This window comes from Eublepharis macularius, chromosome 6 (assembly GCF_028583425.1).
Source record: "Eublepharis macularius isolate TG4126 chromosome 6, MPM_Emac_v1.0, whole genome shotgun sequence".
NCBI lineage: Eukaryota > Metazoa > Chordata > Lepidosauria > Squamata > Eublepharidae > Eublepharis > Eublepharis macularius.
The window spans coordinates 126138490-126151858 of record NC_072795.1 but is presented as its reverse complement, the minus strand read 5'-3'; the positions used below and the strand labels follow the sequence as shown (position 1 = coordinate 126151858).

The 13369-nt window shown below is 42.4% G+C and overlaps 2 protein-coding genes across 5 annotated transcripts in view; one reads left to right on the top strand and one right to left on the bottom strand.

The window, feature by feature from the left end:
• Nucleotides 1-385, top strand: part of ANXA7 (annexin A7) — a 29691-nt gene extending 29306 nt beyond the window's left edge. Inside the window, exon 13 of the mRNA XM_054982771.1 lies at nt 74-385. Coding sequence (XP_054838746.1) covers nt 74-196 — 123 coding nt within the window. The 3' untranslated portion in view covers nt 197-385. The remainder of the gene's footprint in view (nt 1-73) is intronic.
• A 2248-nt stretch (nt 386-2633) lies between these two features.
• Nucleotides 2634-13369, bottom strand: part of PPP3CB (protein phosphatase 3 catalytic subunit beta) — a 44283-nt gene continuing 33547 nt past the window's right edge. For all 4 annotated transcript variants that reach the window (XM_054982568.1, XM_054982570.1, XM_054982571.1 and 1 more), the window contains 2 exons: nt 12514-12611; nt 2634-4204 (listed from right to left, as the gene is read on the bottom strand). In XM_054982568.1, the coding sequence (XP_054838543.1) occupies nt 4026-4204; nt 12514-12611 (277 nt within the window). In that variant the 3' untranslated portion in view covers nt 2634-4025. The remainder of the gene's footprint in view (nt 4205-12513; nt 12612-13369) is intronic.

Below are 13369 nucleotides of genomic sequence, written 5' to 3'. Positions count from 1 at the left end.
CTTCCCTTCCTTCCCCCAAGAGGATTTCTGCTGTAGTCTGTACAGAACTTTTCTTTCTTTCTTTTTGGTACAGATTGATCTTGTACAAATCAAGCAGCTGTTCACCCAGATGTACCAAAAGACTTTGGGAACTATGATATCCAGCGACACCAGTGGGGACTACAGGCGCTTGCTCCTGGCAATTGTGGGTCAATAGTGAGCACTGCCACTCTCTCAGAGGAAATGAGCCAACGATCCCTACATGTATGCGTATGACAATGTAAACCAATATCTGCTTCTAATGGATGACTTGAGGGGGCCTTTATTTTGCACATATAAATTGCCTTAATTTAGCATGCCATGTACTTTAATAATGTAAAATAAGACACTTGCGGTTTATAACTTGTCCAGTGTATTTTTTGGATATTTGCAGAACAACACTATAAACCTTATTTCTTAGAAAAGCACATGCCGGAGAAGAGACTTTCTGTAGGGAACGTCTTGCTAGACAAGGGATGCTTTAGAAGGCTGCAAGCGACAGCCCCAAAATGTCCACTTCCTACTTTCTCTTACATGAACACCAGCTGAAGAAGTGAGCTGTGGCTGAAATATCTGAAGAAGTGAGCTGTGGCTCACGAAAGCTCATACCCTACCACTAATTTTCTTAGTCTTATAGGTGCTACTGGACTCCTGCTCTTTTCCAATGCTACAGACAAACACGACTACTAATCTTGATTGAACGCCTGCTGTTCAAGTCAGAGCCCATGGAACTTTTCCACTAACATACTTCTTTTGGCCTAAGGTGCCATCGTTACTGCAACAGATCCATGGAATCTGATTCAAAGAGTGCAGTAATATTTAGTGCAGGAAAGCAAGCATCTCTATCCTGGGTTCTCTTCCCTCCTCTTCCCAAGGTGAGCAGACAGGGAACTTAAAACAAGGTGGAGCATATGATTATAAATGGGAGGAGTTAAGCTCAAGCACTGAAAACTAGGGGTGTGCACCCGAAAAATATACAGGGAAAAGCTTCGGAAAAACCTGAAATGCAAAGCGGCACGCCGCTTCAGTTTTCTAAGTCGCTTCGGTATGCTCCGTAAAGAGCATACTGAAGTGACGGGGAGAGGAGAGGCCCGGCCCACCCCCAGCCTTAAACTCCCCCCCCCCAGCCTTTAACCTCACCCCCCCCCACCCCACTTACCTCGTCAGGCGGAAGGCTGGAGCCAATGCTGCACCGGGCAGCAGAGAAGGCCTTCCCTGCTGCCATCGCTGTGCAGCTGCAGCCGTCGCGGCTGGCCAGCAGAGGGGGCCTTCCCTGCTGTGCCAGCTGGCTGGCAGAGAGACCCTTTAGTCTTCCTTCAAGGTAATCCTGAATTAATTCCATATGTAGCTCAATTCCTTTATCTATTCTAAACTTTTAACATGTTGGGGTCCCTTTCATACAGGCTTTTAAACCCATGTGGGTTCTGAAGGTAAACTATTTTTAGGGGTTCGCACACCCAAAGATAAAACGCTGTCCTCACACAGGTAATGGTGGTTTCTGTATGGGAAGCGGGCTTGTGTGATTTCCTCATTGCAGCAGCAGCAGCAGCAGCAGCAACAGGACTTTCACATGGCAGGTCTCCTTGCTCCAGTCCTCTAGCAGCAGCCACCACCATCACCCCTGAGCCACGAGGGCTTTTGTAATTAAAAAAATCAGCACTATTATCATTATATTAATATACCATTATTAACAGGTTCTGTGAACCCAGTTTTCTTTAAACAGAAAAAGCCTCTAGCCCCTTCTGCTGAGAAGACATACCTTTCTCCTTATATCTGCAACGCAAGGGGCTTGAGATTTTTTAAAAATGCAATCTAAGAATTCAGAGAACCTTTTACACCTATTGACAATGAGAGTCAGTTTGGTGTAGTGGTTAAGAGCGGCAGGACTCTGATCTAGAGAACCGGGTTTGATTCCCCACTCCTCCACTTGAAGCCTGCTGAGTGACTTTGGGTCAGTCACAGCTCTCTTAGAGCTCTCTCAGCCCCACCCACCTCACAGGGTGATTGTTGTGAAGATAATAACATACTTTGTAAACTGCTCTGAGTGAGCATTAAATGGTCCTGAGGGTGGTATATAAACTGAATGTTATTATGTTACTATATAACAATCATATAGTGCTAATTTTTGGAGAATAAAGAAGCCCCTCTGCGCAGTTGCGGGGAGGGAAAATCCAAACTTTCCCATCCACACAGCAGCCATTGAGGCTTTACTGCACACTTTCCCAAAACTTTGGAGCAAAGGAGGCTTGAGATCAGAGAAAAGCCGAGGAAACCTTGGAGGTGTGTGAATGCATCACAATGCTGTGGGAAACAGGAAAAATAAGACTTCCCCAAAGCATTGAGCCTGAGACAGATAATGGCCAATGAAGCCTTAATCTGTTTTTTCCAAAACCTGTTTCAGTCTTCTTGCTGTACTTTATCCTTTAGATGTACAAATTTTTTAAAGAAATTTCTTCCCTTCAAAGACCAGAGAGTTTTAAAAGCCCGCTTGAAAGGGACCAGATTCCCTGCCATAAGCATCTGGAATTTTATGTTATCAATAAGCAAAAGTTAATTATCAACCAGCAAAAATTACAGTCATCAATATTAAAAGAAAAGACATCACCAACTGCAGCTGTGGCCCATGCACAAAATTTATTGTGCGCTTCTTGTTAAAAAATACTTTAAAAGGTTTAAAACATGCATCAGGTCTCCAATTCAGACAAAGGGTTATGAACAAGTCCTAGTTTGTGGCAAACCAATGTGAGATGAAATCAGTGGACATTAGATTCAAACTGTTTTCCACACAGGACAAGAAAAGTAAGTAGCAAAATTTCAGAAGATTTAAAGTAAATAGTACTTGGCTACATTTATGAAATCAGCACATGGTTTCCATTTTATTTTACCAAACATTCCATTAGCTATAAAAAAAAAACATTGCATGCATCCTGATTTTATATTTTCATTAACATCTTAAGGTTGAACAAACAATTATGCATTGTATGGCAAAAAAAATCCCCCATTATAATAATCACACTTGTGACCACTATTTCAATGATCATTAGCTATTTCAGCAATTTAATACAAAGAAATAAAATATCCATAACATATACAGACCCCATAAGATGTTTTTTCTGTACATCATAGTTCCATATATTAAATATTTGCAAAATGAAAGCATGCAATACACAAAATACAAAGCCAAGCTTTAGAGATTTGATATGAATAAAAAATTTACTTTAAATGTCATGTATAAACTTTAATTAGAAGTACCTTAAAATTAACTATTTTTACTGTTAGACATTCAAGTTTGGGGAAAGTCTCAAAAAGTTGGGCAAAAATAAGGGTTCTCAATTAAATAGTTTTCAAAACCTATGTTCAAGTAATAAACATTTCTATATAGAAATTGTCTGATAATGTCAACTAAAAAATTATGTTGAACAGTGTACAGAATCAACAATAGGAGTACACCTGAGGTCAGCATTACACATAATTACTAAATTTTTGGCATTCCACCCCCACCCCCCCGCACCTTAAAGCACAATTTGTTTGCAGCCTCAGATTTCTATTTTAAGACCTTTGCAAAACTATCAGTGAAACACATTTCATAAGACCATTAAATAAATAGGGGTGCATCTTCATGATTGATTAAAAAATAAAACACACAACCCAACCACCCACCTAGCTTTATTTTGAAAAGACAATCCCGTTCTGTAAACGTAAGAAGTGCTGACTGATTTAAAAAGGTAACATGCTTGTCTATATGGTGCTTTTGTGACAATGTCTGAATCTCGGCCCCAGATCTTAGTTCCGCCGCTGAGCTCTTTATCCAAGTTGATGCCTGCAAAGCAGAGTGGCTTCTCACCTGTAAGACCAAACTGCATTTTCCACTTGGAGCCATGCAAGGTGAATTTCCCTGGGCTGATTTGGCTACTGCCTTGTCAAGAAGCAGTTCCTAGGAATTCTCAGGCAAGACAAACAGTAAGAAAGGAAAACGGGTGCTGACCTGGGCAGGGGTGAGGGTTGTATCACTGTGCGTTATTGTTGCCTGTCCCAGTGTTTCCATTGGCATTAGTTGTGTTCACAGACTTAATGCCATCTTGCTGAAGAGCATCTTTTCTTGGTGGCATGCGCTCATTGATCCTATCCAGACCTTTGGCCTCTTCAAAACTGCAGATTTTATGTTGCGGAGAGAATCCTCGTATTGCTTAACAAAATGCAAATTTGACAAGTCAGTAATGGGAGGGGAAAAAACCAAGTAAGCTGTGCATTCTATAATATTTTACAATGAATACTATTTAAGAGAGAAGTGACCACTATCGAGGTGGCGTAAACACTAGTATGCCTTAACAGTGCTTTCATCAGACATGCAAGATTCAGGTCCAGCCAACTAGATTTCCAGGGTATGAACTTTTGAGAGTCAAAGCTCCTCTTTAAGGTGCCACTGGGCCCCAGCCTTCTCTTCTTCTTTCCACGTGAAACTATATTCGTCAGATGCGAACCCTTTCCCCCAGCGGAAGTTTCATGGAAAACAGAGGGAATTGAAAGAGGAGAGGGAATCATTAACACCTCGAACTCCCCCCTTCTACAGAATTCAGTATCAATACTAGGGCTTTTTTTCTGGGAAAAGAGGTGGTGGAACTCAGTGGGTTGTCCTGGGGGAAAATGGTCACATGGCTGGTGGCCCCACCCCCTGATCTCCAGACAGAGGGGAGTTGAGATTGCCCTCCGCGCCGCTGAGCGGCGCATAGGGCAATCTCAACTCCCCTCTGTCTGGAGATCAGGGGGCGGGGCCACCAGCCATGTGACCATTTTCAAGAGGTTCCGGAACTCCGTTCCCCCGCGTTCCCTCTGAAAAAAAGCCTTGATCAATACTAATAGGAAACCCACTTGGGCTCTTGCTGAGCATTCATAAAACACTAACTAATGACATTTCACTACCAACTGGAAGGCACATCAATAAAAGGGGAGCAGCTGGCTTTCTACAGATCATCTGAAAGAGCAGGTTACACACAATTTTATTTTAAACATGAATAAAACTGTTTGGTTCCAAAGAAAAACTGTGTGTAAACACAATTACAGAAGTTGTAGCAGATTTTGGAGATTAAGATGCTGCACCAAGTACTTGGTTTCATTTCCCAAAAGCGCAGCAAAAGAATGCCGAGCAGGCAAATTTCTGTTTTAAACGAGACGTTGGATGGGCAAGTCGCCATCCGGTGTGAATCAAGGCTTCAGTGTGCTTCACAGACTACAGTCAGGTACACAGGGGGAAAGTACTACATCCTTAAACCATGCATAGGAGTTCACAAAAGTTACTAGCTGACAGCATTGTTTACATTCAAGTATACTTGTCATTTGCACAGTATACAAGAGGGCAGGGGAGACACTTGGGCATTAAATGCCCTGCCAAGATACACTGCAACTGCCAGGCAGACTTTTTCTTTGTAAATTACTTTGGTGGGAATTGTTATGGCTGCAAGGCACCCTATCAACACAGCAATCAACTCTCTTCCGGTATATAAAAGTTGATCACTTGGGAGGCAATTCACACACACCATGGGTGACTAGAATAGATATTTACAACCCAATCTACCCCCTCCCACCCATTGCACATACCCTTTCCCACCTTGAAACATGTTGAGGACCTACAGCCATGCAAGCATTCTCCAGGTGCATACTTCCAGGCTAGACGTGGTTGAAAACGTGCACAGTAAAACAGAAATGGGCACATGCTATTTTCAAAATGTACACCTGCTTCTACTCTAACATGTGAAGTAGCCTTAAGAGTTGAATTATACCTTATAGGGGTCACTGAGCCTGACTGGAAATGTCAGAAAACCTTCCCAGGGTGATCCTCTTTGCCCTTACATTCTTGGGAAATGGAACAAGTTATCCAGAACAGCTGCAGCAAGTGAGCCAGCTCTTTATGGAGCACTACAATTGCACCACACTAGAGTTTGTACTGCATAAACTGAGAGCCAAAGCATCTGCCTTTATCTTCTATCCATTTTATCACTCGTGCAGGCTAGTGACCCTTTTCTACAACGGGAGTGTTGTTAAACTGTCCCCTCCAAACCTGACCTCTGATCTCGCTTCCTCTCTCTCAGTGGTTGCATCTGCTCTGATGTCACAGTGGATCTGGCCTGGACTACCACCTCCATCCCAGCTGCTTGGCTATCACAGCTGCAGCCTCCACTTTTAACTCTTGGGCTAACAGCTTAAGAGCAGTAGGGAAACAGAGGGATAAAAGCCCACCGATGCACACCAGGGACTTCTGAGTAACACCTTATGGAACGCAAATTGGTTGAGCAGACCTGGACTTTTGAGGGCCAGTCACCCACTTGTCCTATAATTCGTTATGACTGCAGGGAGGGTAGATCAAAATGCAGAAAAATATATCTGATTACTGCACTGCTATCGGAGTATTTCGCATAGCCAATGAGAAATGACTTTAATAGCAATGCTAAGAGGGGAAGAATATAAAGCAGTGGTTAAACACCACAGCAGCACTGGTCGTCCCAATTATTGCCAGAGAAGCATTCCAGAGGCCCAAGGATTCTTAACTGAATGGTGTTAAGTGGTCTGGCATGGGAGGCTGTGGTCTCAAGGAAAGTGCCCCAAGGCGCACACAAGCCTTTGGGATTTCCGCCACTGTACAAGTTAACTGCTCAGCCAGATCCTGGAACATGTTACACACAAACCAAGGTCACGTGACAAAAGAACATTTTCTATTTCAAGAAGAATAAATCTTGCACTACCCGATGTTATGGAAAGCAATGAAGAGAGACAGGCTCCAATTCAGAAAAGCACGTGGAGATTCGTATGTACAGCAGGGGTTTGTTTGTTTGCTTGGGCGCTGTTTCCTTTCTAAGAGCAGCAGCTTCCCCTGCATGACGCTGGAAGTGGCTCATGGAACTTGGGGGCTGCTGCTGGCCCAGAAACTCTGCTTTGGGCACTCCAGCCTGTGCCTGTGTTCGAAAAGGAGCCCGCTGGATCAAGCCACACTGATCAGCAGAAACGTGCCAAACACAGTACATATATACAGCATGCTGCGACACAAGGAAAACAATACCAACTCTACTCCACTCTCAGAAAAGAAAATCCCTCAGATAATAAAGGCAAGACTCATCCTTTGGACAAGAGGAGATGTTACGCAGAACCAATGAATCAACGCTCTGGTTCATCTCAGGGGTGTGCAAGCTGAACTGAAAGCACACCACCCTTCCCCACCCCACCCCAGTGCAGCCTTTGACATTCCCTCCCAGACCAAACCAATCTCTGTCAGTAGCAAAGATGCTGAGACCCTACCTTTTTCGGCCTCAATTGCCTCTACTGTGGCTGTACAGAAGTGAGCAGATGCGTGCAAAACGAATGAAAAAGATGAAAAGTGTAATATCACACAGAAGGAGAGATTATATTATAACAGCTCGATTTATGAAGTTCCCTTTAAAGTCCAACTTTGTCTTGCTTGTTTCTTGTCTTTTATACTAGCATTTATCAATTTTTAAAAATTCAGTTAACGCAAGTTCCCAGGGATACTTCAAAGGTGCTATGCTTACTGAAGGTCTTCTCAACTTTATTATAGTCCACACAACACTATTGAGTAAGGTGCTGCAGAGTTTTTACTGCTGAGATAAAATTTTAAGAGAATTTTTTTCTTATCATCATGGATAGCTGCTTCTTTAACCATTTCCCACACAAGCCAGCAAGACAATACTTCATGCATTTGTAGCTGCAAGTATAGAAGTAACATTGGGGGGGGGGCAGGGGAGATAAAAGTCCAGATTTTTTAATCTGGGGGAAGGAGTAAGGGAAACCCCACTTAAATTTCAAATAATGTTTGCTCTTCAACTGATTTTCAGTAACCTCTGGGAAGGGCAGGGGTAGTAGGAAGAGACAGCTGCACTGCAGCCAACTTCCGTGAATACAAATCTAGGAGAATATTTTGGATTTCCAAAGAAGTTGAGGGATATTTTGTCCCTTCAAAAATTCCAGACGTTACATTCCAATGCCGGAAAGCAAATTGACTAATACACGTCTTTGATATAATCACTCTTTCACTCAAGTGATGTGCTGCCTAAATGAGCTGGATCTCATACATCTGTTCTGCTAACAATGGTGCTTTTCTCTGGTGTAAGGAGCCCTCCTCTGATACAAGAAACTCATTAGTGTAACAAATCCACATGATGTTTGTGCTGCATTCTTTGTTAAGAGGGAATAGGGAGTTTAACTTTGAAGTTACACAGAAGGTTGCACAACCCTAAAAGAGTGCAGAGATGTTGGATGGAGAATAATCAGCAAAACTGTCCAAATGGTACTTGGGCATCCAGAAACAATCGAGTTCTGGATAAATGTGTACATTAGAACACTGGGATTGAACGGGCTCTCTTCTGACTGGCTGTCCTATTTAATGTAGTCGTGGAAACCAGTGCATGTTCTTCAGTACATCTTTCTTACGTTCATTATTACACTAACATTATTTCAAGTGAGAAGATTAGCCTCATTGTAGATCCCTTAAATATCTACAAGTGAAAACAGGAAATTACTTGCCAGAAAATTCTGCAGCACAAATCTAATCTGAAGGGAATGTGACTGCGAGGAGAAGGTCAGCTACACCGTCATTCCCTTACCTGCCTTTCTTCTAATAGAGATTGCAAAAGAAAAGTCCCTGAGGAGGTGCGACCAAGAGCATTTTAGACTTCTTTTGGCTAAGAGCACCTGCAGGTATTGCAACGGCCAAACATTCTTCGCTAAGGGAGCACAGCTAACTTGGAACAAGTTTTATGACAAATGCAAGTATACTGTGGCCTGATCCTAGGCAGCTACTGTGCCAGCAGACACCTACTTAAAACTGAGCACAATAACAGTCATCAAATTAATCTGTTGTACGTACACAAGGTATTTTCAGACATCATAATCAGGCCAATACCCTAAATCCTCTGAGGTCATTTTGTGATGTACAAAAGCACCACCGCATATTTAGTGCAAGAAAAGAAATTTTACATGAAGATAAGCTGAAGCAGATCCCATCTATGAAGCTGTTAAAATTGGGAATATTTTTTTAAAAAAATACTTCATTTCTCAGTGCGAATCATAAACAGTTCTTGCCCTTCTATGGCACCCGGAAAACTGTGCTGGGACAACATTGGGTTGTTTGCCACTATAATGGTTCCAGCTCTGCAGTTCACAAAATTAGATGCTCACTTCCTTTCAAAATATTTCTTATTTAAATAAGCAATTGTCCACCATATCAAATCAAAATAACTTTTAGAAATATTCGAAAACTCTGAAATCAACCTATAATTCCTGTAAAGGTTTAGACTGCCAATGACCCCTATAATGAGATCCTTGCTTTTACGTGAAAAATCCTAAGTAACATAGCATGATTTTTTCAGGGTATGGGGGCAGCCAGAATGCCCCGAGATACTGCAGGTACCACTATTGACTGAAATAAAAACTACATTTTAAAACATTGTCTTATTTAAATCAGATGACAGCCTCCGAGACAGAGGATTCAAACTGCTTTAACAAGCCGCTACAATCCAGCCAGCCCAAACCCAAGTCCCAGAGTGACTCTTCTGACTTTTTTCCAACATTTTGGACCCACAAACAGTTCATGATTATCCCCAGCATCTCGAGAACAGATGCTATGTATGAAACGGAGCGTTTCAAGGGCCAAATGGAGTCACAGGGATCCCTAGTTGGTGGACAAAACCAGGATTAGTTTTACAGGGCGTGACTTTGTCCTACATCGACAGTATCTAAACCTCCTCTTTTTCCCACCTGGGCCAGTGAGAAGCCAGTAACACGGACAGCAAGGGCTTTCCTTTGCAACTCAATAAGCCACTCCAGCAACTCTACCTCCCCCAGCAAATGCTACCTGAGATCATGTGACTTCTTCAAAAAAGCACAAATGCTTTGAGTGGAGGGCTGGAAATGGAATGACTGGCTCACAGCGCTCCCTTTCAGCCATCTTCTTCTCATGCAGGAGGCAAGAGCAATCTGCCTACAAGTTTCTTAAGATGGTCACATCTGGAGGCTCCCACAGAGGGAGCACAAAGGAAGTCCTTGTGCAATGCGAGAATATGTAAAGACACACACGGGCTGCCCATGTGATTACCAGTATTAATCACGCATCTATTTTAAGCACGGGATGACTCCAACTGATTGCAATGAAATTGCATCAAATTAAACACAATCTAAAGTACTGAATTAAGTTCACTGGGAAAATGCCAACCCCGTATATATAGCATTGGTTGTTTTAGCAAAAAAGTATCCAAACTAAAATATCTTGAGGTAGTATTTCATTTACACCTCATCCTTCTGGGGGGGGAAACCCACCCTGAATTGAAATACCCGTCTACCAAGGGCTGAATGCCGATTCCCAACAGCCTCACCCAGATGATGTAGCTGCTCTTACCAAAAAAAATGGGACAAAAAGCAACGGCGCTCAATAACTCTTCCACCACGAGAAGCCATTTGATTTATCTTGATGTCGCATTTAATTCTAGACAACGTCCTGCCATTACTTCTCTGGAAAACAAAATGTCTCCTGAATGATCGTTTGGCTATTTGCCCAATTAACTCTTATTGTTATAACGTTCGTTTGTTATTAGTGATAAATGTGCATCTGCTGCGTGCTTTTAATCTTCTATCGAACATCAGAGACTGACTGACCAGGAGAGTTACCTGGTTTACTCTGCCAGCGATATTACCAATGGTAAGCATACCCTAAATCCTATGGTTTCTCAGAACATATCCAATTCAAATACTGCCACCTGAGGCTCCTCTACTTACATTGGAAATTTTTAATATGTTCTATTTCATATTGTGGAAATACGTTTTAAAATTCTGAAAGATGCTGTCATGTTGAAGAAAATGTTTTTATCTGCGTGCCTATCAACATAGTCCCGTTAACTTGTTTTAAAATAAACCCAAGACATCATTATTAAGAGTCTGATGCAATCCTCTGCAGTTTTTACAGTTTGGGGTGGGGGCTGCAACAGGCGAAATAGAGCAGTGAAAATACAAACTGAAACTAACATTTTAGAGAAAAATGGAGGACACGAGAAACAGACAGATCACTGGTTGTTACAGACATTCACAGATCACAAACACGTACAAGGACATATAAAAACTTAACTTGTAGACATTATATGTCCCAAAGAGGGTAACGATAGTTTGAAAAGAAAATACAACAGTTTAAAAGGCAAAGGAACAAGACGTTTCAACATTTTGTAAGAACCATTCTGATTATCTTTTTAAAAAGTTATTCGTATTAAGTGGCAGAAGCAGCTATTTTTGGCAGACTGAGGAAAAATAGTAGTTAACTAAATATCTGCCAAACAAAAGCACTCACATTTTACAGAGGCTGGGCAATATATCAATAAAGAAAGCCAGAATGTTTTCTTGTAAAGCTCAAGAACACCACGAAGTCCACTTTCTGCCTGAACAATCACCATAAAAAGGGGGGAAAGTGAACTTCATCTTCAGAATGCATATTTATGAAATCTCGCAATATTCTTCTGGTAACAATCATTCTCCAAAGTATCCACTTTTATAAAACATTCAATGAGCCAGATTACAGATATATTTTTGTGTATAGTTCTTTTTATTTTCATGCAAAAAATATAAGCACACTTAATGAACACCCCTTCAGTCTTGTCTTATTTACAACGTTTTCATTCAGTCCTTTTATTGACTTTTTAAAAAAAAAAACAATTACTGGATATTTTCAACTACATTAGCATTCAAAATGCAGTGTGCAGGAGCAAATGCAGCCAGCCTCAAAAACAAGGTGCCGCAATCTTGCTTGTACAATCAAAAGAAGTGATTTAATTTATACACACTTATACAGACATACAGCTATACCTAGAGAAAGACAGACAGATCTAAGAAAGCAGCCACACCTGCAGAGGAAGGAAACAATAATTTACAAGGACAATTCAGGGAGGTCAGTAGCATTACACAGAACATCTGACAAACAACACAGAGGAACAAACTTTGGCATCAATCACCAGGGTACAAAACGTAGCACATTTTCTGTCAAAGGAATGTAGGACTGAATTTGGAAGCCTACAACTATCATCCAGAAAGCACCTGACATTTACTTGTGAAGTCCTGCAATAAAATTCTTTGCAGGACAACAAGGGAAGCGTCGCAGTCTGCATCGGATGGGGCGATAAAGGCTCTCCCGTCTTCTGATCTACACCGCCCATGCAATTCCAGCTCAGAGACAATTCATGCCACCTGGAAAATTCTGCCTGGGAAACCTCCAAGACTGAGGAGGACTAGGCTAACACAACTAAAATGACTCGCTTTTTGTTTTATACCCTGGTTAAATAAGGATTTTTACATTGTCCGATTAACACGCAATGTTATGCTTTCGTCTTCAGCCACTGAGACAGGAACTGAAAAGCATAAGGAATTCCCTGCATGCACCGTGAGTGGTGTTAACAAAAGAGTGAGATGAGCCCCAGTCCGTCTGAGGCACAGCAAGTTGCGTAACATCATTACCACTTTGCAAGGTCTGGCGTCCTCCGGCCAACACTCCGCTAGGTAACATTCCAGTGGGAGTCAAACCCTTGAGCGTCAGCACACTTTCACTCTCCTCTCTAGAGAAGGGAGACAAGAAGGGGCGGGGGGGGGGAGAATCCTTACAATTTCGCCACAGAGAACTTGAGCACAGACAATTCCCACACTTTCACCCAGTTGCCGCAAGTGCGTATCTGGGAAGGGGCAAAGCATCCCAGGGGGAAAAAAGGAGTATCTTCTCTTTCCCTGGACAATCCCACCATGCTTGTTGCACATGGCATAGCTTGCACTTGCAGTCATTAGAGATGTGGGCCTCAAAGGGCTGCAGCACCTTGACCACAGGTACCACAGAGACTGGATGTGCTTGAAGCACTACAGCCGAACTCTTGGATCGGAAAGCAGCTTGCACATGCTCTTGAATGGCTACTAGGTAACGGCTTTCCCTACAGCCATTCATGGCCAAGACTGCAAAAAACCGGATTGTGTCATTATCCCTTCCTTCCACTCCTGCCACTGCCTCCTGCTCTCTCTCCCCACTGCCTCCACCACATGATCTCCCTTCTCTCCTTTACAGTTCCATTTTGGGAACCACCTCTCCTCTGGAGCCCTTCCCGGTCTTGTTTTCTGCGCCTTCAGATTCCTGCTATCCATTCTCATTACTGCTTTCACCTTACTTCTTTTTCTAGGTTACCCAGACAACTCAGAAGTGGAACTTCAACATTCTGTGGGCAACGTGTCCAGCTAAATGAATCATTTAACAGTAGGTCAGTAATTAAAACAAACAGCGCTTAATGGAGGTTGGGTGAAAGGTACACATTCACAGCCTCTCCACGTGAAC